Raw genomic sequence first — 19,327 nt, forward strand, 5'->3', positions numbered from 1 at the left:
CTCTCGGTCTCATTCATCTGGCGTAAACGCCAGCACCCCCACATTGTTCTGGATACACTTGGATAGGTTTATCTGCCACCACATTAGAAATCATCTGTCATAGCATCAATCTACAACGTACTGATGCAGACCGATGCGTCCCATCTTTATCATTCAGTTTGGCACACAGCCATGGATCTCCCTGGGGCCCTTCGAAGGAAAGGTGTATTTCCGCCGCGCTGTGTGCAAAGCTATCGCCTCCCCAAACAAATTCGCCTACCAAGGAAACATAATTAGAAAGACAGTTAGATCTCTCACGACGCATTCTCCACCAACCGTTATTATTCCCTAGGCAATTGTTTAGATCCAGCTGGGAGTACGACCACGCCCCATTTGGTCGCTCGCACCGACAGCTGAGAGTGTGCCGGTTTCTCAGCACGATGTTGATGGAGGTGGTATGGAACCCCATGAGATCTGAATTCAATCCTCTTCAACTTCAGCTTGTAATATCACAAGAGAAGAGTTCATTTGGTCCGAGTATGATGGAAGTTGTTCTCTATTCCACTAGCATGTCGGGAAAGACTGGATCAAAGATATCGCCGGACCTGAATGACGATGCAAGCCGTCAGGGCGTGATGCTGACGTGTCTACGACCCATGGTCTTCCGCTTTGATCAATCCATGGAATCCGCCCATTCCTATCTTAACCCGACCTCCAAGGGCAAAGTGCCGAACGTGAGTCTCGTCTACTGTTAGGGGTTCCTTGACAACAGTCTGGAATTTCTTCTTGGGTTTCCGCTCGGCTACTGTGTTTAGAGTCCCTATGGCCTGTATCCTTTCACGAAGAATCCCCAGTTCAGAAATCCCAAGTCCCCTCCAGGATCCGTGACAGGGTGATTCGCTGGTAGGGCGGGAGGGTGATGGAGTATCCTACCTCTGCGGGCACGGCCGTGGTGCTCATGTATGAGACCATCCCAGGTAGTTCGCCCTCTAGGTCTGCTAGGGAGGGTGGCTTCCTCTTGTCGATGACGGCAAAGCACGCCACCGATTCGGAGGCGTTTACGAAGCCACCGGTGAACTGCGAAACAAAGTCTTGCTCTGTCTCAAATGGCCCAATGGACATGTATTCGTAGAGTTCTGAATGGTTCACGGAGCCTTGGAAGTAGGAACCCGCATGTGTGGCGGGCTTTTTGGAGCATCAGCCATCGGTCTGTCAGTCGGTACCTGGCCTCAGTTGCACTCACATCTAAAAGGGTTGATTTGACTGCGTCATCCGACAAGTCTCGTAGTGGGCAGGGGAACTAAGTGTAGTGTGCGTAGGGGCATCGCTCGCGAACTCATCCAATGGAAGGGAGGTGGGGTGGAAGGTGGGGGCTATGGATGGTGGCTGCAGCCCAGAAAGATGAAAGATGAAAGATGGAGGGGTGGGAAGCAAGGAGGAATGAGCGATATGCGGCTTGCGTGACATGCATGAGGCCGCACTGTATGCAGGGGCATCATCGGCCAGGCTGCCCGATTTTGCCTGCGTCGAGCCACATTTCCACTTGTATCTGGAGAGAGACAGACGTCAATCTTGGGAGCGAGTCCGAGCACTATACAACGCGATTGGCAGAACCAGCAACGGCGTGATGTATGGCCCGCTGGTAACATCCGCAAAGCTTCCAGTGTTCCCAAGCATCCGCGGCAAAGGACGGTCCCACCTCACGATCTATATCTAGATATCGACCACCAAAGTAAGCCTCTGCCCCCTCTGGAAGATCAACCCTGAGCCTCAGGCTGAAGGATCAAGCTGTGGTATCAACGGTGGGAACCATCTTCTGACTCACGAGCTTCCCCGTGGTGGGGTCGTCACCCCCAGAGTCACTCTGCTGAGACATCCCATCCATTCCATCCATTTCCACCCATTCCACCCATTCCACCCATTTCACCCATTTCACCCATTCCACCCATTCCACGCCCAAAAAAGCAAAGAGCAGAAAGCAATCCGATCCGATGGGAAAGACAGACGACCGGGGACGCCGATCTCAGCCACTCAGCAGCAGCGGTTCCCTCCCTCCCGCAGTCGTGATAGGTGTGGATCGATGTCGGCTGATCGCCTGAGCAGCAGGATCTATCCACGCTGGTTGGCCCGCATGCGCCTTCCTGGGGGGCAGCACGAACATCCCGAGCCCTTGCTGACCTGACTTGCTTGTCATGTCCGAAAACGTCACCATCGTGCAGACGAGAGATGACCAGGGCCAACCCATGACCCCCCGATCCACCGCTTGGAGATCGGCAGCCCCGCCCGCAGCCCAGCCTGAGATCGCAACGTGGATGGTCTCATCCCAGGTACGTGATGTGAAGAAAACACTCCTTCCTGTTGCGACCGCTGGTGGGCTGTGCCTTGGAACGAACGTCTTGCGGGGTCACCAGGCGAGACCGCGTGGAGCACTCCGTACCGGGGGGGAACAACAATATCAACAATGGTCGCCCTACTTCCCTGGTGCCTGGCCAGGCTTTTATAATCCAGCTTGCTCTCTTTCCTCGGGAACTCCTCTGCTGGGAATTCAGTCCCTTCTCTGGCGCCTCGATACCTCGCATTTCGGACCAAACGAGACGAAAGTTCTAGCCCGCGAAACTTGAAATCCCTGGATCGCCTGCCCCACCGTTGAAACTCGGTCCAACATCCGGAGCATTACGAGATTCTTCACTGCATGCTGTCCGCAGCGAATCAGCGGGGTCTCGGGAGGGAGACTTCTGCCGGGCTAAGAGACAGTTGTCTTCGAAAGACGCGTTTGGAGATACTGGTAATCTTGATCGGGACTCGGGGTGGTTGCACTCCCTGCCAATGGTATGTGCTGGATCTCTTTTGTTCCCTGCCCAGGAACCGATGCCATCCGGACCTGAGCGCCCGGTGGAGCCGGCTATTTTTTCATTACCATTGATGCCCTTCAAATCCTCCAAGTCCCCCAAAATGACGCCATGCCGGCCGTGTTGGCGGTTGGTAGTGGAGCCAACCTCCCCGCAGGTGTGGAGGTCACACACTAACTGTTGTGCAGACGATGCGCCGGAAACAAATAAAACCGACATCCACGACCGCCCCCATTTCATACTCTGCTTCTTCCTCCTCGTCATCCTCGTTCTATCCGTCCTCGCTGAGCAGCAGTTCATACTCCGACAGTAAGTTGCAATGCACCAACCCCCCCCCCCAACCCCCCAATCCCTATGCCTGCCTTCATGCTGTGTGGGGCATTCAATTGGCTGGATTTCCAACCCTTTCTCCCGCTGTTTCGTGGCCCCCCTCCCATCTTTCCCCAATCGATCCATCACCCCGTCCCAGCTTAATACATTCCTCTCTCCGCGCGACACGTGTGGCATTCCATGACGTCTCATTCCCTATCTGATCACCTGCATTGTAGGCTTCTCCTCAGGCTTGCGCTCTCGTTCGTCGCCATACCGGCCGCGGGACCATCTCGAGCGTCTGATCCTCAAGCACGGCTACCCCACTCCGGTCTCCCTGTCCTCCCTGCGGGATTTGACGAGCACCTCCTCCACATATAGCCCGCCCACGCCTCCGAGACGCTCTCGTCGCCCGGATCCAAATCCGATCGACGCTTTCGAGTCGCTCTCCCTCTCCTCATCGACCCGTCCCATCCCCATCCCCAGGCGCCGCCACGGCCTGGACGACAACCACGATCTCCCTGTGACTCCGCTCACTGGGCGCTTCGAGCACGACGACTACCTCGAAGACTGGGAGCGTGCCTCGCTATCCGCTAAATCTAGGCACCTCCGCTCGCCCCGGTCGACCCGTCTCAGCCGCTATCATCCAAGCATGCGCTCCGATAACTCACCTTTCTGCTCGCCAGTTGGTTCACCCACCATGTCTCCGCGCTGCCCCAGCTCCCCGCAGCCTTCGCATTCGCGCACCCAAAATCCAGCCAAGTCCATGCCGGGCTTCCACCTCGGCACCCTGCCACGCTTCCACCCGGCCGTCTACCAGTCCAGCACCGGCGGGCCCACGGTGGCGGGCCAGCCGCCGTCTCCGCGGCAGTCCCGGCAACACAACTACCGCACGTCGTCGGGGTCGCGCGACATGAAATGGCAGTACCGGGACCTGCGCGATAGCGTCACGCAAAGCCCGTCGGCTCCGCGCCTGGATCCTCTGCGCAGTCCGGGCCCCGTCACACCGCTGGCCCTAGAATCCGGTGACTACCTGGCTGTCGGCTCCGCCGGCAAGGCCAGCCACCACACCTCTCGTGACGGCGCAGGACTCTACTCGGGCCCATCGCCCGACTTGATTGAGAAACTCATTGCACGCGAGAATGAGAAGGCTCGGCAGAAGAATCGCAAATCCGCCAAGGGTCGATGACGGGATTCCTTCTCCCCTGTCTACGCTGCAGCTACTGCCCTGCATCAGAATCGGTGTTTCCTTTTTTTGTGACCTTTTCCTTGTCCTTTCTATTGCTGAGAACTATTGTTCCTTTTTCCTTGGACCCATCCTTGTCTGCTTTCTGGTGTTACGGGCATGAAAACTAAGACTGAAGAGCGCTCTGAAGTCGAGCCTTTGCACATGGGCATGGGCTTATTGATTCTGTTTTATTTAGTCTTCTTTTGCTCTCATACTTCCTGCCTGATATGTTACAGACCGGAGTCTGTTCTTCAGGCTGTCACCCTTTGCATTACGACATCATGTTTCTATACCCCGCTGGTCCACAGTACGGCCACAAGCATCCCAGACACGGACCAGTCAGACTGCTAATTTTATTTTTACTTGAATTCCAATTCATTACTGAAGGCTTCTGCGACCTTCGAGTTATACACTATTGATTTTCTCTTTGCATAGACGCCACATTCCACGTAGATGTAAGTCGCTGGATAAAAGCGACTGCGCCGTTACAGTCGACTCCATAAGGAAGGGGGCCCTTGTCCTGAGGTCTCATGTCCCTTCATCCCCAACCCGGTCCAGGAAACGACGACCATAGCGATGTATACTTTGTTTGTACGTCAGAAGATCTACCTGATAAACATCTCACCGCCCTATTGAATGCCTAGGGGTGCCTAACTACTGTAGGTTAATGGTATGTTAACGTAACTTACCGTAATTCCCGGCCGATCTGGACGCCCTAAAACACCATATTCAATGCGATTTTTCAGGTCACGGTATATTAACCACTAGGTGTTTATTTGCGTTAAAATTTGAGGATGCTCATTTTCTACGCGCAAGGAACAATATATCTAGATACTATGCGATTAAATCTATTATTTCGACATGTTACTATAAAATACTACGTAATTTTGACATTCGAGATGTAAATATCTATATTTTAATAGCCACCTAAAGTGAGCTTTCAAGATTCCTTCAGTAGGTTACAGATACTTTCTAAATTGCACAAACTCAATATCTTATCTATATTGAATATTGTTGTTGAGATATGAAGTTGTAATTTATCGGCTTTAATATGGTGTTTTGGGGCGTCCAGATCGGCCGGGAATTACGTTAGGTGAATTAATTGATGACTGAGGTGTCCATAAAAGCGGAGTCCGGAGGTGGGCCACTGCTCCCCGGAGGAACCGGCGGCGGCGGGGCCCTTCAAGACGAAAGATTAAAGACTTTCCGATCTCGCTCATCACTCCTCAATTGCTTCATTATACCCCTAACCGTGCTCCTACGTACCTCGCGAAAACTTTCGACTGCCCAAAATCAAGGCGTGCAGTACCGCGACCACCGGGATCCTCACGTCCCAGGACCCCACTCCGTCGCGCGAGCATCTCCTGCTCAATTCAGATACCGCTGACGCACCGGGTTGCACTTCACGGATCAACAACTATGTCACCGGCGCAGGCGCCCCTGGAAGTCTTGCCCACATCCAACATAATGGAGCAACAGTTGGTGAAGGACACAGGAGGTGGGAATAATGCGCCTGCGGCGGCAGGCAAGCAAAACTACAAAGGGTTTGTTGCTGGAGTGTTTTCCGGTATTGCAAAGTTGAGTGGTAAGTCGATCGCCATGCTGGTCCAGCATTCGGATCACAGTTTGAATGATTTCAGTGTAGTGCTAACAGCGATTTGGATTTCTAGTTGGCCATCCGTACGTCGTTCGAGTTCATCTCCATTTTCGCAAGTCGGATCGACCGTAATAACCCTGCTTTTTCCGGACAGATTCGACACCATCAAGGTTCGCCTTCAGACCAGTAAGGATACACATTTTCGGGGACCACTGGACTGCACGCTACAGACAGTGCGCAAGGAGGGCGTACGGGGATTGTACAAAGGGCGCTACACCACCGCTGGTCGGATGGATGATGATGGACTCTGTGTGAGTAGCCTGTGCCAGGCGCTTTCCTTTCTACATCCACATGAAGAATATGCGAGAGATCGGAGGCTGACCATCACTCTGTGGACCAGGATGTTGGGATCGTTGACACTATACCGACGGTTGCTGTTGGAGAATGTCTTCTCTAGGCCCGATATCCGCCCTTGGATTCCTTTCTCTCGCAGCCAGCCTGATCTCGGAACACTCCCGTCATTCGGTCATGGTATTGCAGGTATCATGGCGGGCACGACAGTCAGTTTTATTGCGGCTCCAGTTGAGCACGTCAAGGCCCGGTTGCAGGTGCAATACGCTGCGGACAAAACCAAGCGCATGTACAGCGGGCCAATCGATTGTCTCCGCAAAATTGTAAGTTTATGAAGCCATATACCGTGTATACGACCGTCTTCCTAACGCATCAATCCAGCTTGGCACGCATGGCATCCGCGGCCTATACCGCGGCCTTTGCGCTACCATCTTCTTCCGCTCCTTTTTCTTCTTCTGGTGGGGCTCCTACGACCTGCTCACTCGCTACATGAAAGACAACACCAGCATGTCCGCGCCTATGATCAATTTCTGGGCTGGCGGTATCTCTGCCCAGATTTTCTGGCTTACTTCGTACCCATCCGATGTGGTGAAGCAGCGCCTCATGACAGACCCAATGGGCGGCGCACTCAATGATGGGCCGCGGCAGTTCCGCGGCTGGAAAGACGCTGCTAGGGCTGTGTGGCGGGAGCGTGGGTGGAGAGGGTACTGGCGGGGATTCGTTCCCTGTTTCCTCAGGGCGTTCCCGGCGAATGCGATGGCGTTGGTTGCATTCGAGGGCGTGATGCGCACCTTGCCATGAAAACCAAATAATTCCCACCTGCATATACACCCAATGGCCTGTACATACATATAAAACACGACTGACGCCTCCCGGATGAACATAGAATAAACCAAACATGTGGAAAAGATGCATTCTTGATCAAACTTTCGTCCTCTTTGTCTGTGATTCAGTAGATATGCTCGGCTCGGGGCCAGCACCGAGGTTTCCCAGCTCAGGAATGTGAAATATTAACAGGCCGCTTTCGGCCAAAGGAGACCCCCGGGCAGCTGTTTCGGGCATCCCGCGATAGCACCGTAGGATGTTAGTCTCCAGACGTGCCGTGCGATTCGGCAATTGGGCAGGTTCATTGTGTTCGAGATGATTGCTTTCTAAAGGGCCCCAATTCTAGAGTCGTATAGGTTAAGCGTAGTCGGGGAATAGTTCTCTTTCCGGCCCTGTAGAATAAAAAAAACGACACAGAGACACGGTTGTCTTCATTTTCTCATCATCATCTCCTTGTTCTTTAAAGCAGCCGTCGGAGTCCGGACAAGGCCGCTGGTATAGACGAGGAAGCAGCCAATTGTGCTAGGTGATCTTCAGAGAGCTAAGACCCTCAGTTGCCTGAGGCCACCACAGACGCGCTGATCGCCGTTTCAGATCTGAGCTCCTACACCCTTTCTCCAACTGTCCAATTGCAACTTGGCCATATCGCAATTGGAAGCCGAACGGCCATGGCCGTTGCACGCTCGATGCGCCGTACGAGTCCTGTCAGCCTCGTTTTGGCTGCGCTACTGGCCTTCGGCTTCATCGTTTTCATGCTATCGCCCTCATCGCCCTCCGCCTCCGCCTCCGCCGTCTCATCGCACCAGCGCCAGCAAGACGCCGCTGAACACCCTCTCTCCCCTCCCACCAAGCCCTTCCTCAAGTCCCAGCCCGTTCGCAGCGATGGCATCCAGGCAGCCCCGCCGGTCGTGCACTACAACCTCAACAATCTGACCAGCACGAGCGACTCGATCGCCAACCGCGAGCGAATCCTCATCCTCACCCCGCTGGCCCGCTTCTACCAAGAATACTGGGACAACCTGGTCAAGCTGAGCTACCCGCACGAGTTGATCTCGCTGGGATTTATAGCACCCAAATCCAAGGATGGAAACGCAGCTGTTGCGGCGCTGGAGAAAGCTATCGCCCGCACGCAATCGGGCCCGATTGATACCCGCTTCGCGAGCATTTCAATCCTGCGTCAGGACTTCGATCCGCCGCTCCAGTCGCAGGACGAGAAGGTCCGGCACAAGATGTCCTCGCAGAAGGAGCGCCGCGAGTCTATGAGCCGCGCCCGCAACAGTCTCGTGTTCACCACCATGGGTCCGAGTACATCGTGGGTGCTCTGGCTAGATGGGGACATCGTCGAGACACCCTCGTCTCTCATCCAGGATTTGACGAGGCATGATCAGCCTGTCATTGTGCCGAACTGCTACCAGCGGTACTACGACTCGGATTCCAGGAAATGGGACATTCGTCCCTACGACTACAACTCATGGATCGATAGCGAACATGCCCAGAGGCTGGCTGCGGAGATGGGACCCGACGACATCTTGCTGGAGGGGTATGCGGAGCTGCCTACATACCGCACCCTCATGGCCTTCTTGGCTAACTTGAAGGACCTGGATCCGGAGCGTATGGTGGCTCTCGATGGTGTCGGCGGCACAGCCCTCATGGTCAAGGCCGACGTTCACCGTGACGGTGCCATGTTCCCTGCCTTCCCGTTCTACCACCTTGTTGAGACCGAAGGATTTGCGAAGATGGCCAAGCGGCTAGGGTATGCAGTCTTTGGGCTGCCAGATTATTTCGTAAGTGACAAGTGTCCCTGTCCTTCATTCCTGTCGAAGATCCTCGCTTTTAACATCTAACCCCAGGTCTACCATTATAACGAGTAACTGCGTCTGCCCGTGTTCCATTCTGAAGTACCGATTCAACATGCATGCGTCGTGCGCTGTGCGCCCGATCCGCGTCGCCCTTTCGTCTTTGCTAGCAAGGAGGGCGACGTGCCTTCATCACGAAACAACCCATTCCTTGGCGTTTTTGTTTTCTTGTGGGATTCACCTATTTACTTTTGTCGATTTATCTTCTTTTCTACTTCCTCTTTCCGCGTATCAACTTGGAGATGTTTGTTCCAGGAACAATTTAATTCAATGTCCATTCTTATGCGACGACAAATATGGTACTGGGCTTCATTGAGACATGGCCTCGGCGGTTATTTTTCGATGTGGCGTCAAGATTCTTTTTTAAGGTGAGCCAGTTGATGCTGGTGGTTTGTTCCTGAATAGAGGTTGTCTGCGGTTAGGTCTGGTTGGGATGAACCTTGGAGATGCTAGATATACGAATAAGAACGGTCATGTATTCGAAGTGTGTATTGGGTGCGTTCTCGTAGATTAACCTCGAATTAGCGATGTTGGGAGGTTGCTCCCGTGCTCTATAGGTTTAATGACAAGAGCTAGAAGTACATACTACAGATATATGGACTATCAATGAGCCTGTGGAGTAGTCAACTCCAATGACAACATACATTAATGTTCTCAATCCCAAGAGATTCTGTCAATATGGTCAGCAAACATGCACGGGAGATCTTGGAAAGGTATACTCACACAAGCATGATCCCCGCGCCAACAGCGATAGCCAAAAATTGGGTGATGGTCTTGCGCACCTCGGCACATTTGTCTTTACCTGTCTCCAGCAGCTCGGGGATAACAGCCACTGTACCAACATAGAGGAAAGTTCCCGCAGTGAAGGGGAGAAGCATATCACCCCACTGGAGGCTTGTGCCCCAAAGTCCAGCGCCTGGGCCAGCCTCCGACGTAGCGCTGTTGCCCCCAAATTCCTGGACAGCGATACCAATGAAAGTACCCAAGAACGCACCAACGGCTGTGATAAACTGCGCGCCCATGGCCTTGCGCTTGGAAAAGCCCGACTGCACGAGGAGGGCAAAGTCACCGACTTCGTGTGGAATTTCATGGAAGAACACGGCGACGGTGGTGGTTGCGCCAATGGTGGGCGAAGCATAGAAAGACGAGGACAGAGCCAGACCGTCGGTGATGTTGTGCGTGAAGTCTGCAATGAGGTTGAGGTATCCACCCAGCTTCACGCTAGGGTTGATCTCTTTCTCGGCCGTCGAGTCCTCGGAAGGCTCCTTCGCGGCCTTTCCTGACTTGCGCTTTTTCAGCTCATTGCCAGTCTTGCCATCCACCTCGGAGCCCGTGGTCGATGCGGCAGTCACTTCTGCGTGGGAGTGGCTGTGGGAGTGGTCGTGGCCGCCTTCGCCGCCTGTGGCGATGCGCAGGGCCTTGTCCATCGCGACAAAGGTGAAGAAGCCAACCATGATGCCCAGACCAAGCAGAAGATTCTTGTTTGGCTCAACCATGACAAAGCTCACGTGGTCTGGGGAATCCTCACCGAGGAAGATCTCCGGGAGGAGGTGGAATAGCGTGTCACCCAGTAAGCCTCCAACGGCGAAGGCGACCATAACGGACAAGGATGAGGGGTCGATGTTGGGAGGGCATAATGCCAAGAGGAAGTCTACAGTCTTTGTCAGACGGAAATCCCTGTCTTCAGAAACGGGCAAGGTTGGACAAACTGGGAGGACCGGAAATATACAACGTGGCCAGGAGGGAGTTCACGGCCGGGCTTCCGGGGAAGAGAACAGCGAAGATCTTCGAGGTCAAACTCGCAGTCTCTGGCGCAGCAGCTCGTTTCTGCTCATTGAGAGCTTCAACAAGTGGGCAATTCTAGGACAAGGTGTCAACAGCTGCTACGGAGGCTGAATTAAGGTCTATAAGCTCAGCTCAACCGCAGCTTGTGGTGAATTACCTGCAATTGCTCCTCGATCTCACCCACAGACAATGCGCCCGGGTGAGTAGCAGCGGCAAGCGCCGAGAACAAGAGACATCCAGCAACGAGCGCAAAGCCCGTGCGGCGCGAGGGCATGAATCGCGAAGCCATTAGAGAAGAATAAATGAGGTGTGTAAAGGGACAGCAAGGGAACAAACAGCCCGCGTGGGCGGATCGCTTATCGCCGCGGTCGGGCCACTTTATCGGTGGACCCTGGAACAAACACGCCAAGGTCCAGCACAGTCGGAGTGCAAACACTAAAAAAGTTTCGATAACGCTGATAATTCTACGATTCCTCCGAACGACCATCCACCACAACAGTCGCAAAGATGGGCAAAATTTTGCAGAAAAAGAAGAACCGTTCCGGCCTCTCCAAGGCTAAGGCGAAGAACAACCGCCTCAAGAGCGGCAACAAGAAAATCAACGTGCTAGGCAACGCCATCATCGCCCAGAACTGGTATGCGTAAACCGCCTCGAAAAATACGTTGTTCCTGATGCGCTAACATGCTTTCTACTCCAGGGACCGTGATTTGACCCTTACACAAAACTACAAGAAGCTCGGTCTACTCCACAAGCTCAACGCCCCTACCGGCGGGAATGAACGAATCCCTGGGCGCACCGACCTCGCAGAGAAGTCGAACTCGCTCCACATCAATGGTAGCGCCGTTGCCGCTGCCCACATCGATCTGGGCGAGACGAAGGTTGAGCGTGACCCGGAGACTGGCAAAATTCTGCGGGTAATCCACGACGATGACGAGATCGAAGTTGCAGGGCGCAAGCGCCGGCGTGCAAACCCGCTCAACGACCCTCTGAACGACCTGTCCGACAACGAGGACACTACCACCCCCGGTGCACCCAGCACACATATCGTGCAGCAGCTGGAGCGCCAGGCAGACCTGGAGGGACAGGGTGAAAAGGCCAAGAAGCCGCGGCATCAAAGCTCGCGCGAGGGCGAGTGGATCTCACGGTTGATTGAGAAGCACGGGGACAACATCGCGGCTATGGTTCGTGACCGCAAGCTGAACCCCATGCAGCAGACCGAAGGCGATATTCGGAGGAGAATCAGCAAGTGGCAAAAGGGCCAGGCGTGATGCCGCTAAACATGTTTCTTTTGAGCATTCGGTCGGGGCGAGTTCGGCGTTTGATTTTTATTTCCCAATCTTTCTGTGATGGTTTAAAAAGTGCCCCTTCCTACGCATATCTATATTCATGGGAAAGATATTCGAGCAGTGTATAGTTGCTCCCAATTGAACAAATATCAGAACTATCGCGGCCCCGCAATATCATTGGATTCTTGGTATCATCAGGTGGCCGAACAATCAATTGTGGCCGAGGGTCGAATAGGTGACGGTGCCAGCTGGTGGGAGGTTCATGCGCTGCACGATTCGCACCCACCGGCGACGCCGCCACTCTCCTACCCCGTAAGCAGCAGAAGCTGCTTCCTCCCAGTCCCCAGCAGACTTCGCCCGATTTTTCTCCTTTGGTGGCGAAGCACCCTTCGGCTTGGATGAAGAGTTCGACACCTTCAGATCACCGTAGGCCATAGTAGTCATTTCCTCTTCCTCCTCTCGCACGGTGGGAGGGTCAGAAGGCAAATCCCAGACCCAGCCACCTACTTCATCAATGATTGCACTGCCGTCCGGGCTCATTCCTGGAACCTCGAACCCAACTCCAGTGATCATGCGCTCAACCACCCACTCCCGACAGTCCAGATCAAGCTCCCACTTCTTGCTCTTCCATCTCCAGCCAGACGGAGACTGAACGTCATCGAAGAAACGGCATCCACGGGGTCGATCCCCTGCGATGCGCGCTGGTGATAATGGGTCGTAGGGTTGGGGGCTGAAGATAAAGCTCTCCCATCCTGACTCTGATTTCCCGGGTGCTCGATGCTGGAGTTCAAAGATCTCAACTTCACGCTCTTCTGGGTCGGTGTCAAGTGAGATATCCGCCAACTGTTCCATTGCAGACATGGCCGCGGACGGATCCTTTGGAACAGCGGCCCCGAACAGATCCTTGCCCCCGTCATCGTCAGTTGGTGAGTCCAATTCAGCCAGGCCCCCTTCAATATCCTCCATTAGTCCTTTGACAAAGTATTGTACTTTGGGATTGCTCGACAAGATCGCCACGTTCCCACCGGCGAGCATGATCAACCGTACAGGCAAAAGATGTGCCATCAGAAACAGCGCTGCTGTAGCCACTGTACAGGCCAGGAAAATGGTTGATGAGAGTTTTTCATTGGCAAAATTTGTTAATGGAGCAAAGACGGCGATGGTAGCATCATGGACATCGGAGAAATCTGCCATGCAGTTCTGAAGGTCCCGCATATTGCGGAAGAAATCCTTGGAGGTCTCCGAGGCCGGTTTGATCGTCCTTGCCGGTGCCAGTGCCGGCCCCTCATAGGAATAATACGGAATAATGCTGGAGGTCGATGTCGATGGTGGTGGAGGGTGGCGAGTAATAAAGGCCGGCACCATGATGAAGAGGAGGAGAACCACTAGGGGTAGTACCAAAAGCAGGTGCGGATCTAAGCAGATGAAGGAATACACAAATAGAAATGAGATAGTGTGGGTTGGTGTTTGCCAGCTGAGCAGACGTTCAACTTGGGTCTGGAACACAAACACCACGCCAATTCTATACGATAGCGTCAGTTCCCACCTAGAACAGTTCGACGACCAATACCTCGGCATCCTGCTCACCTTGCATTAAAACGGCGGAAGTTATTCGACATCGTCGGCAGGCTGAAGGCCGGCCGTTTTGGGGACGTCACAAAGGCCTGGTCCCCGGGATTCGTTCCATCCTCGTCATCGTCGGCGGGGATGACTTGCTGTAGAAGCCTGGGGTTTGCCACCGTCAGCACAGGAGCAGGATGTATTCCAAGCGTCCACAATGGGCAGAGCATACTTCGTGAATAATCTCTCCTGGATGGAATTTTTCGACTGCGACGATGACCGCGAGTGCGCACTATCTGGAGAGCCGTTCCTATGACGCCTCGGCTTCTTCATGTTCAGCATCGGCACAGGCTGGTCGCGATCTACCAGGGCATCTGGATTGTACTCTTCCATGCTGGGAAAGAGCCAACATGGCCTGCAGGTGTTTAGAGAGGGAAAAAGGAATATGGAAGCACGAGATGTCGCAGAGGGGATATCGGCAACAAGCCCAGCAAAAGCACATGCGCTGTCGATGCCTGCTGATTTGGGCATGGGCACTTTTCTGGGGTTGGCGGTACCGCGTACGGTCAGATCGGCGGCGGCGGAACCGTTCTGGCGGGTAACGTTGGTCACGCCGGTACGGTACTGCAGTTCGCAATCAGGGGAACCTCGAGGAGGAGCTGCAGGATGTTTACGCTTTTCCTCTTTTCCTTGTCTCTGTGACTTTACTGGGATTCCTCATCCATCCCCCTTCCACGTCTTTGCAGGATCTGATGTGCTGTTCCCTTTGTTGGTGCTTTGTTGCTGGTGGATCCTCATAGCATCCATTGCGACCGCCTTGTGCTCTTGCCCCAGCAACACGACTGGAAAAGCTACGCCAAAATTATTTCCCAGTGCTGGAGCCCAAGCAAAATTAAACAGCCCACCAACACTCTCCCTGGCACCGCAGAACGGCCATTTCTCTCGCCTTGTGCTCGAAATGGACCGGTAACTATCTATCGACGGGTCGCGCGACAGTGCTCAGGGCTCTTCCTTTTTTAGATCGAAGAGGCCCGCTTCTCCTGAATGCCATTGCCGTCGGACCCTAGCACGTCTGGGTTCCGTCCGCAAAGCAGGCTGTCAATTTGACGCGATTCTGGCTGTTCTACAGGCCGAGTGGGTTTTGGAACAATGCCGACCATGTCGTCGCAGGCCCCGGGGAGGTGTCCAACGGGGACCACCCAATCCCAAGGGTCCAACCTGTCGAGAAACGACGACTCGGGCTCCGGAGGTAAGGCATCACTTCTCCGCGCGGAGTGAGCATGAAGCTAACGGAGTCCCTAACAGCAGAGACACCGGCTCGCAGGCGTCTCCAGAAAGCCGCCTCAACCACCTTCCACATGAATACCTCGACCAATTTCGATTCGCAGCCTTCGAGGGGCGTAGCAGGCCCGCGCTCAGGGGAAATGAGTAGGAGGAGACTGTCAATTAGAGGTTCAAAGGCTCCTCAGGGGCCACGACCACAAGATGCTTCGCGCTGGAGGTAGGCCTCGTCTGCAACAACCCCCCCTCCCCCTGTTTCGCCCGCTTTAGACTCGGGTTGGGCATAACAACGGTCACAAAAATCTAACCGTCATTGGCTTCTAGCAAACCCTCCGGCACCTATTTTCACTCCGAAAATTCCTCAATCGACTCGACGAACGATCCGACGTTGGGTTATAATCTCCGATCTACAAGTGTGGGAAACTTGTCGAAAGCTGAACCCAGCCCAACCCAAGCCCCTCCGGAGGGCATGGAATTTCTGGCACCAATCAACTTTGACGATTTTCACAATAGCATCATGGCCGAGCCCAGTCTAAATCATTTTCCTATGCCTGGCAATGGTGGTGCGGGGTCTGAAAATCGGAACTCTGGTTTGTCGACAAACAGCTCCTGGACGAATCATAGTTACGAGAGCAATATCTCGGAGCGGACAAGGGGCGCTTCATCTCGCCGAAAGAGCGAAGTCCACCGCTTAAATGGCCAGAACCCTACGACCTCGGGGCTATCAATAACCTCTGCCAACTCCGGTGCTCGCCGCCAAAGTTTCGCCCAAAACCCCAGCGTACCCGGCGTAGCCGGCGCGAGTGCGCGAGCTTCACGGAAGTCTATCAGCTCAGGGGCATTTGGTCCTACGAATGCTTCTGCGAGGCGTGCTAGCCTGAGCGCTCGCAAAGTCAGTACCGACACGACACGACTGGATGCGAACAATCTCCTCCGCCCAAGAGCTCAACAACCGGAGCAAGATCCAGATGAAACGAAAGTTCCGTCTTCTCTCCGAAGCCTCAAGGCAAAGTCTTTCCAGCCGTCTCCACGCGAGCCACGAAGTACATTTTTGACTGCGGCCGGGACAACCGACCATACACGCTCTTCTTCGACCAATGCGGTTCGTACGCCGGTTAAGAACGCCCCTGCGGCCGCGAGCCTGACACCTTCCTCATCATCCAAGCGAATGTCTGTCATGCCCCACGCGACCGGCTTGGGCGCCCGCACCATCAGCCCTACAGATGCACGCCGCATGAAGCGGATGTCAATTGCGCCTCCTGCACCACCTATGCCTCACACCCCTCCCACTCCTACAGAGCCTCTTCCCAGTCGACCATTGTCCACGAACCAGTCCCCATCATTTCTCCCAAGGAAAAGCGTCACCCCTTCCTCTACCCGAACAACTCCCGATCCGAATCGCAAGTCGTACAGCTCTGGGCTATCATTGTCATCGAACACTAGCTATAATTCGGTGCGACACTCGGGAAGTTCACTCCAACCACGCCTTTCTCAGAACTTCTCATCATCCCGCTTGCCTACGCCCAAACCGCGCACGGAGCATACATCGAAGGAGCCCGGGGAAGAGGTTCCACCAGTCCCGGCAATCCCCAAGGCATGGGAATCTCCCAAAGGTGAGCTGGATCCGCCTGTTTTCCCTGCGCCAAGGAAGTCAAGCTTGCCTGTCGACATCAGTCTTCTCAACATTGCGCGAGATTCAGACTCAGATGCCCTTGGCGGCCTCGGTGTCACCAGGGATGATAATGCTGACATCACCGCTGGTCGCGTTACAAAAACGCCAGAGTCGCGGACGCGGACTTCTACTGTGTTGGGCCGTAAGGGCCTGCAGCCGTTAAAGCTACCACCTTTGAACTTGCTCCCTCTGGGAACTCCAATGACGACAAAGATTGAGGCGTTAAAAGACAGAGAAGCGGAAGAAAGAAAGGCTCACACGCCTTCCAACCAGGTCATGTCAAAAACACCTAGCACACCCATGACCGCATCAAAGGCAAACTTCTGGTATCGTGATGAGGATGACAAGGAACCTGCTACTCAGATCCGGAGCAGCACATCACATTTTGCACTCAGTTCCACCTCCACGGCCACGCTGCGCGCGGCCAGCAGCACGAGTGCCTGGGGCTCTCTGGATACGCCAAACGGCAACCGCAACATCTCGCCGTATGCGTCGTACACCCTGCCGAAGTCCAGCTCGGAGTTTAACGCTCTTCGCCATCAGGCCAGCGGTGATTACTCCAACCGAGTCTCTCAGTCCTACAAACTCACCGGCCCCCGGCCTCAGACACAGAGCGCCATCTTCACGCCAGCTGCTGAAAGACTCAGCCAGATCTCGACGCCATCTGAGCCTGAAAGCACCACTGCGGTGCCTGTTTCCACCCTGAAAGACCGGTTGAATGTAGCTCGCATCCGCAGCAACTCCAAGACGAAGCATTCCTCTATAGTTGATGCCGATCCATCCAAGTATAACAGCATGCCGCCACCAAAACTTCCTGCTTCTGCAACATGGAACAGTCTGTCTTCCATGACATCCACCAGCCCTGTGACGAAATCTTCCTATCTCAAGCCCCGGCGCCAGTCGTCCGTGTCCAGTATCACGAAACTATCTGCTCCACGGAAACCCAGTGTCAGCAGTGATCGGAGCCTTACCCTTGAGCACGCTACTACGAATGAGCCTACGGGCAGCGATCATTCTCATAATCGTGCCGCTGGCAACTATGTATCCCCTGTTCACAAGATAATCAGCACCGCTCGATCCAGCGCGGCCGCTTCTTCTCGGTCAGCTGACGCCAGTGTTGATGCGGATACCGTGATTGCGGATGAGGAGATGAGACGCTTGGGCTCAAAACGGAAGGACTTTGAAACTGCAGCCAAGCAACTGGACGAATTGCGTCGCAAGGCAGGACCGAAGGATCGCGTCAGTCCCGCTCAGGCCCTCAAGATGGCAAACTTGAACATCTTTGAGCGTGGCGAGATCATTGACTACCGCGACATCTTTTTCTGTGGCACCCAGAACGCGAAAAAGCACATTGGAGATTTGCACTCGGGCGCTGCAAACTTTGGCTATGATGATGATCGTGGAGACTATAACATTGTGATCGGTGACCACCTCGCCTACCGCTACGAGGTTGTGGATGTTTTGGGCAAGGGAAGCTTCGGGCAGGTCGTGCGATGTGTTGACCACAAGACTGGTGCTCTGGTCGCAGTTAAGATCATTCGCAACAAGAAGCGATTCCATCAGCAGGCCCTCATCGAAGTCAATCTCCTCAAGAAGCTGAAGGATTGGGATTCGGAGCGCCGATACAGCGTGGTTGCTTTCGACCAAAGCTTCTACTTCCGCGGCCATCTCTGCATCTCAACCGAACTTCTGGGCATGAATCTCTACGAATTTATCAAGGCGCATGACTTCCGCGGCTTTTCTCTCAAGCTCATTCGCCGCTTCACTAAGCAGATGCTCAGCAGTCTGGTGCTTTTGCATGCCAAGAAGGTCATTCACTGCGATCTGAAGCCCGAGAACATTCTACTCGTTCACCCACTGAACTCCGAGATCCGAGTGATCGACTTCGGATCAAGCTGCTTCGAAAACGAGAAGGTCTATACCTACATCCAGAGTCGTTTCTATCGCTCTCCTGAAGTCATCCTTGGAATGTCGTACGGCATGCCCATCGACATGTGGAGTTTGGGGTGTATCCTGGCCGAATTGCTCACCGGCTATCCCATCTTCCCGGGTGAGAACGAACAGGAGCAACTGGCTTGTATCATGGAAGTATTTGGTCCACCGGAGAAGCATCTGATCGAAAAGAGCACTCGCAAGAAGCTGTTTTTCGATTCCCTCGGAAAACCACGCCTGACCGTTTCCTCCAAAGGTCGTCGCCGCCGTCCGAGCTCCAAGGAGCTTCGGCAGGTCTTGAAGTGTGACGATGACGCCTTCCTAGACTTCATCACACGCTGTCTCCGCTGGGACCCTGCTCGTCGGATGGGCCCCCATGACGCCCTGAAACACGAGTTCATCACTGGTGTCAAGTTGGCTACTCGGCCTCGGATGTATGCTAGTGCTGCCTCTCCTTCGAAGCGAAGCACTACGACATCCAACGCGCGCCCCCTTCCCGAGCCCCCTGGCAGTACCGTGAAGAGCGCCCGCACTCGTGATGTTTCCGGCACTTCCCCGGTTAAGGGCGCCGGCGGAAAACGCCATTCAACGGTCACAGGCCTGCCGCCGTCCAGCCCCGCCAAGCGAGGGTCTCACACTTCCACTACCTCAGGAACCGGTCTGCCTCGTGCCTCGGCACGCAGCATCAGTGGAAAGCCAGACCTCGCCACAGCGGCGGCTGCGACCAGCCTGGTGAGTTGAAGATGCTGCCAACCACGCCAGCACGAATCCAACAAAAAACGCTGACCAGCAACAGAGGAGCAAATAAGGCGGTCT

General features: G+C 54.4%; 9 protein-coding genes across 9 annotated transcripts; 6 read left to right on the forward strand and 3 right to left on the reverse strand.

The window, feature by feature from the left end:
* Positions 1-548: 548 nt before the first annotated feature.
* N7482_003400 (uncharacterized protein) lies at positions 549-734 on the forward strand (the record flags this gene model as incomplete). The annotated part of the gene is made up of 1 exon (XM_056685525.1): positions 549-734. The coding sequence occupies one exon, from the start codon at positions 549-551 to the stop codon at positions 732-734; it is 186 nt and encodes a 61-aa protein (XP_056544267.1).
* A 100-nt stretch (positions 735-834) lies between these two features.
* Positions 835-1,101, reverse strand: N7482_003401 (uncharacterized protein; the record flags this gene model as incomplete). The annotated part of the gene is made up of 1 exon (XM_056685526.1): positions 835-1,101. One exon carries the CDS (start codon positions 1,099-1,101, stop codon positions 835-837), a length of 267 nt encoding a protein of 88 aa, XP_056544268.1.
* A 1,838-nt stretch (positions 1,102-2,939) lies between these two features.
* On the forward strand, positions 2,940-4,326 carry N7482_003402 (uncharacterized protein; the record flags this gene model as incomplete). Its single annotated transcript, XM_056685527.1, has 3 exons — positions 2,940-2,957; positions 3,017-3,137; positions 3,377-4,326. The coding sequence occupies 3 exons, from the start codon at positions 2,940-2,942 to the stop codon at positions 4,324-4,326; spliced, it is 1,089 nt and encodes a 362-aa protein (XP_056544269.1).
* A 1,458-nt stretch (positions 4,327-5,784) lies between these two features.
* N7482_003403 (uncharacterized protein) lies at positions 5,785-7,114 on the forward strand (the record flags this gene model as incomplete). Its single annotated transcript, XM_056685528.1, has 4 exons — positions 5,785-5,950; positions 6,036-6,045; positions 6,117-6,636; positions 6,695-7,114. 4 exons carry the CDS (start codon positions 5,785-5,787, stop codon positions 7,112-7,114), a joined length of 1,116 nt encoding a protein of 371 aa, XP_056544270.1.
* Positions 7,115-7,806: 692 nt separating this feature from the next.
* Positions 7,807-8,982, forward strand: N7482_003404 (mannosyltransferase complex subunit MNN9; the record flags this gene model as incomplete). Its single annotated transcript, XM_056685529.1, has 1 exon — positions 7,807-8,982. The coding sequence occupies one exon, from the start codon at positions 7,807-7,809 to the stop codon at positions 8,980-8,982; it is 1,176 nt and encodes a 391-aa protein (XP_056544271.1).
* Positions 8,983-9,713: 731 nt separating this feature from the next.
* Positions 9,714-11,068, reverse strand: N7482_003405 (Zn(2+) transporter YKE4; the record flags this gene model as incomplete). Its single annotated transcript, XM_056685530.1, has 3 exons — positions 9,714-10,645; positions 10,704-10,854; positions 10,937-11,068. 3 exons carry the CDS (start codon positions 11,066-11,068, stop codon positions 9,714-9,716), a joined length of 1,215 nt encoding a protein of 404 aa, XP_056544272.1.
* Positions 11,069-11,286: 218 nt separating this feature from the next.
* Positions 11,287-12,048, forward strand: N7482_003406 (nucleolar protein 16; the record flags this gene model as incomplete). The annotated part of the gene is made up of 2 exons (XM_056685531.1): positions 11,287-11,414; positions 11,478-12,048. The coding sequence occupies 2 exons, from the start codon at positions 11,287-11,289 to the stop codon at positions 12,046-12,048; spliced, it is 699 nt and encodes a 232-aa protein (XP_056544273.1).
* A 228-nt stretch (positions 12,049-12,276) lies between these two features.
* On the reverse strand, positions 12,277-14,019 carry N7482_003407 (PEX28-32 family peroxisomal membrane protein; the record flags this gene model as incomplete). Its single annotated transcript, XM_056685532.1, has 3 exons — positions 12,277-13,588; positions 13,654-13,791; positions 13,859-14,019. The coding sequence occupies 3 exons, from the start codon at positions 14,017-14,019 to the stop codon at positions 12,277-12,279; spliced, it is 1,611 nt and encodes a 536-aa protein (XP_056544274.1).
* Positions 14,020-14,784: 765 nt separating this feature from the next.
* On the forward strand, positions 14,785-19,252 carry N7482_003408 (putative protein kinase; the record flags this gene model as incomplete). The annotated part of the gene is made up of 3 exons (XM_056685533.1): positions 14,785-14,875; positions 14,932-15,127; positions 15,232-19,252. The coding sequence occupies 3 exons, from the start codon at positions 14,785-14,787 to the stop codon at positions 19,250-19,252; spliced, it is 4,308 nt and encodes a 1,435-aa protein (XP_056544275.1).
* Positions 19,253-19,327: the final 75 nt, after the last annotated feature.

The sequence above is a fragment of the Penicillium canariense genome, assembly GCF_028826845.1.
Source record: "Penicillium canariense strain IBT 26290 chromosome Unknown utg000002l_segment0_segment0, whole genome shotgun sequence".
Taxonomy (NCBI): domain Eukaryota; kingdom Fungi; phylum Ascomycota; class Eurotiomycetes; order Eurotiales; family Aspergillaceae; genus Penicillium; species Penicillium canariense.